Below are 4,070 nucleotides of genomic sequence, written 5' to 3' on the forward strand. Positions count from 1 at the left end.
CAGTGCTTCATCTTCTTTCCTTCACAACTATTACTAGTGCCACTGGGATCTGTTGATAAAATCCAAATTGTATGCAAATTGATGTGTGTGCATGTTTGAGAAATAGTGTGTGTGTGTTGTGTGGGGGTGAGGCAGTGTGTGGGAGAACAATCCAAACAGTGGTTTTGTAAGAGAACATATTAGATGAGGGGCCCTCCGGGTGCAGTCTGCCGCTGTTGAAGACAAACTCTAGAACCTTGTATTATTGCTGTGGGAATAACGCAGAGTTTACCCCAAAACAACCACCTGTTTATACAACGCGCACACACACACACACACACACACACACACACACACACACACAGATGAAGTCATACACAAATGTATTCACAGATACTCAGGCTTGAAAAAACAAAAATCCTCGACACAAGTTACATATCGACATGCATTCTGAACACATGCACGCACAGTTGTCGTTGACACACACACACACACACACCCACACACACACACACACACACACACCCCCACACACAACCTCACTAACATCAATAGAAGGGTGTGTCTGGGAGCTATTTTAGATGAAGCCACATGAAAGAGAGAAGGGGGTTGCAGAGAAAGATGCGCCATACAAAGACATGTGAGCAGTGAAGAACTAGAAAGACATGGGGAAAATAAAGCAGGCAGACACCACTCTGCCGAATAGCAATGTATTCACTCAGAAAATACACTCATCTGCCGTACATTTATCATGTTTAAAGCTGCAACAATAGATCTGTTCATTATGCTTCAATTAATTACATAAAATGTTAGAAAATCGCATTTCCCGAGAACCAAAGTTACGTTTTTTTGTCAGACTAATGGTTCGAAACACAAAAATATTCAGTTTTATAACAATGTAAATTGGAGAAAAACAGCAAATCTTCACATTGTGATAAGTTGGAACCATGTAGACGTATTAAATGATGTAAACAGGTAATTTAAGTTTGAATATTTTACTAAATGTTTCAGGTCTAATTATGTTGCATTACATGAAAGATGCTTAGTACAAGATTGAACAACAATTTATCGACATATATCTGCCTAATCTTCTTTTAATTAACTTTGCGATCAGATTTACGACTGGTTTGGTCTCTGAGAAACCAGTAAGCAACCACTGGGAAGCCACTGTAAGATCTCTCTTGTTTGATGCAAAGTGTTTTTCCACAAAGGGTGGAAATAGAAAAGTGGCTTCTCTCCATTTAAGTCAATTTGACTGCAGACTCAGGTAACGACATCCAGCTGATAAATAGACGTTTGTAGGCTGTAGTTCTTTTCTAGGTATACCAGGGGGCAGCGTAGAGAGGACCAAAGCCCTGCAGGAAACCTATTTATCTGGAGAGTGTTTGATCAGAATAATGCACATGTCAGTAAAGCTGTGTGTGTGTGTGTGTGTGTGTGTGTGTGTGTGTGTGTGTGTGTGTCTATCCAAGGTCAGAGGAGGACTCTGAAGGCAACAGGGACATCTGCAGTGAGATTCTCCAGATGAAAGCTCTTGAGAGGCTCACTTCTACGGTCAGTGTGTTCATGTGTGTCTGAAGATTGGTCGATACAGTATCATATTGCTGTTTAATTGATCATTTATAGTTTTTACATTTCTGCATATTGTCATTTGACACCTTTTTTTTTCCTCCCCAACAGGTACAAAGTGAGTTGGCTGCTGCTCTCGCCCGAAAGACTCGCAAAGCTTGTAAGTATACATTTAGGCCGAGTGTCTGTGCTTTCGTAAGAAGTTGTTGTTGTTTTCATCAGGAGAACATGGAGTGACAATGTAGCATAATAAGTGTGAATATATAAATAACTTGATTCTGTTCGTGGTTGGTTGCAGTGTCAGAGCAGGACTCTGAGACGACGGAGACGAGCCAACAGGAACCTCAGACACCCAGCGAGGAGAGCAGCCCGGTAATACACGCACACACACACACACACACAAACACACACATAGAAACTCACTCCAATTTACCACATACTAAATAACGTCTTCATAATTTAATTTAATTTTGCCCACAACCCTGATCCTTCAGTTAATTTTCAATCCAATCCCATATTTAGATTTTCCTGGGTAATCTGGACAGTGCATAATCTCTTTAGGCCTACAATAGAGTTAGTAAAGCTAATCCAATTTAGCACAGAGATATTAAATAAGTATTAAATAAAGCTTATAGCTTGGTACAATAACAGTGGAGATAGTAATGTTTGGAATTGTTAAAGGGATAGTTCGGGTCTTTTGAGGTGGGGTTTTATGAGGTACTTATCCATAGTCGGTGTATTACTACAGCAGACGCCGGCTGTCGGCACCCCTCCAGTTTGGAGAAGCAGACCCGAGTACCGGCACAGCAGCAAAGCAATGAACTGTTGTGGGAAGGGACATCAGCAAAATGTATTTTAGCCACATAAAACAAAGGCCAACCTAAAAAGAATCCATACCAGATTTAAGTGTACACTATATTTAGAAGAGCCGGTTTATCTTGCCTTGAAACAGCTATACAGTCTATGTTTCCCACGGGGAACTGAAACTTTCATCTATGCTTTCACCAAAGCCACCAGACTCCACTGGATAAAATACCATAACTTTACAAATTACTATTTTTTTTTTTCAAGTGTGGCTGGTGGCTTTGGCGAGAGCATTAATGAACGGCTTCAGTTCCCCATCATAAACGGCAGTCTCATGGCAGAGTGAAGTAAAATATTCTAATTATAGCGACCATTTAAAGTGATATTGATTGTTTTAGGTGGGCCTTTCTTTCAGGTGGCGGAAACACATTTTTCTTCTGTTCCCAGTGGACAGCTGCACATTGCTTTGCTCATGTAACTCCTGTCTGCTTCTCCAAGTTGAGGGCGTGCCGACCGTCATCTATAATGCACTGACTGTGGATAAGTCCCTCCTACAGCCGCACTTCAAACAACCTGAACTATCCCTTTAATGCAGAAAGATTTGGACAACCTCTCCTCATACGCAGCATAACACAGTGTGCTTGCTTGTTGCAGTACTGTGCATTTGGAAGAGGTTGTGTTTTAATGGGGCACAGTGAAGCCTTTTGACAGCCAACATAACCAGATTGCTGTAAACAAAGGACTGGAAAAGGATCAGACTCAATGTGACCGACACATCTCATCTCCAACACAGATTGGCTTGGGGACATCCTTAATAACGGATCATAATTGGCTTGTTCTGACTACCGTGCTCTCTGGTAAAGGTCACTGAGTGCACGTGTGTGCCTCCATGAGGTGGCTGAATGTAGATAATGGGGTCAGAACGGAGTGCAGAGGAAGGCCTGTTTGCTCTCTGGTCCCATCTCTTTACAGCAGAAACCTCTTTTTCTCCATCAATAATTCATTCTCTGATTACACCAGAGATGAGGAGAGAGGAGGAGAACAGGAAAAAGAGAGTCTGTTAAAACACAATTACATATACAGAACAACTTCGGAGTGCAGCTGAAGAGTGATTTTCTGCGATCAAATTATAGTTTTTTTTTTAATGATTATATCGCCTGAATTGTTGCAACTTTCTTTATTCAGGCGAGAAAAAAATAAGCGTAAATATTTTCTTCTAGCTAGAGCTGGATTATATCTTGGTTGCGCTGGGAATAGTCACAGTGCTGCTGTTCAGCCATATTTATGACACAGTTAAGAGTCATTTTGCTGACATTTCTGTCATGTTTTATGAGTACATTGGAATGCGTTTGCAGCGTATTTAGATGTGGGAACAGTTGCTTTGTGGCTGTACATGAGCACGACAGCAATGATCATTCCTTTTAAATGTCAATACAGCCGATATCACAGCACAGCTGCTGTCATGAACCTGTATTTTTGTTTATTTCGGCTGTCGATGTCGTAATCAGGCAATAGTGTTTGTGTCAGCAGCTTGGGAATGACTGCTGGTTAACATATTTGACTACTAATGAGCCAAGACCAAATCATATTCTCATTTTGTGAATGAGAGCAACTGTATTGTGAATTCAGCTGCATTAAAACGCAGTCCAAGAAAGTGTTGTTCCCTCCCTCCTCTCTCTCTCTCTCTCTCTCTCTCTCTCTCTCTCTCTCTCTCTCTC

The 4,070-nt window shown here is 41.3% G+C and overlaps 1 protein-coding gene across 1 annotated transcript in view; it reads left to right on the forward strand.

Annotated features, from left to right (window-relative positions):
- rapgef5a (Rap guanine nucleotide exchange factor (GEF) 5a) overlaps positions 1–4,070 on the forward strand; it is a 39,283-nt gene that overhangs the window by 14,816 nt on the left and 20,397 nt on the right. The window contains exons 6-8 of the mRNA XM_031853702.1: positions 1,452–1,533; positions 1,660–1,708; positions 1,847–1,920. Of these exons, the coding sequence (XP_031709562.1) occupies positions 1,452–1,533; positions 1,660–1,708; positions 1,847–1,920 (205 nt within the window). The remainder of the gene's footprint in view (positions 1–1,451; positions 1,534–1,659; positions 1,709–1,846; positions 1,921–4,070) is intronic.

The sequence above is a fragment of the Anarrhichthys ocellatus genome, unplaced genomic scaffold (assembly GCF_004355925.1).
Source record: "Anarrhichthys ocellatus isolate YVR2014 unplaced genomic scaffold, GSC_Weel_1.0 scaffold14, whole genome shotgun sequence".
Lineage (NCBI taxonomy): Eukaryota > Metazoa > Chordata > Actinopteri > Perciformes > Anarhichadidae > Anarrhichthys > Anarrhichthys ocellatus.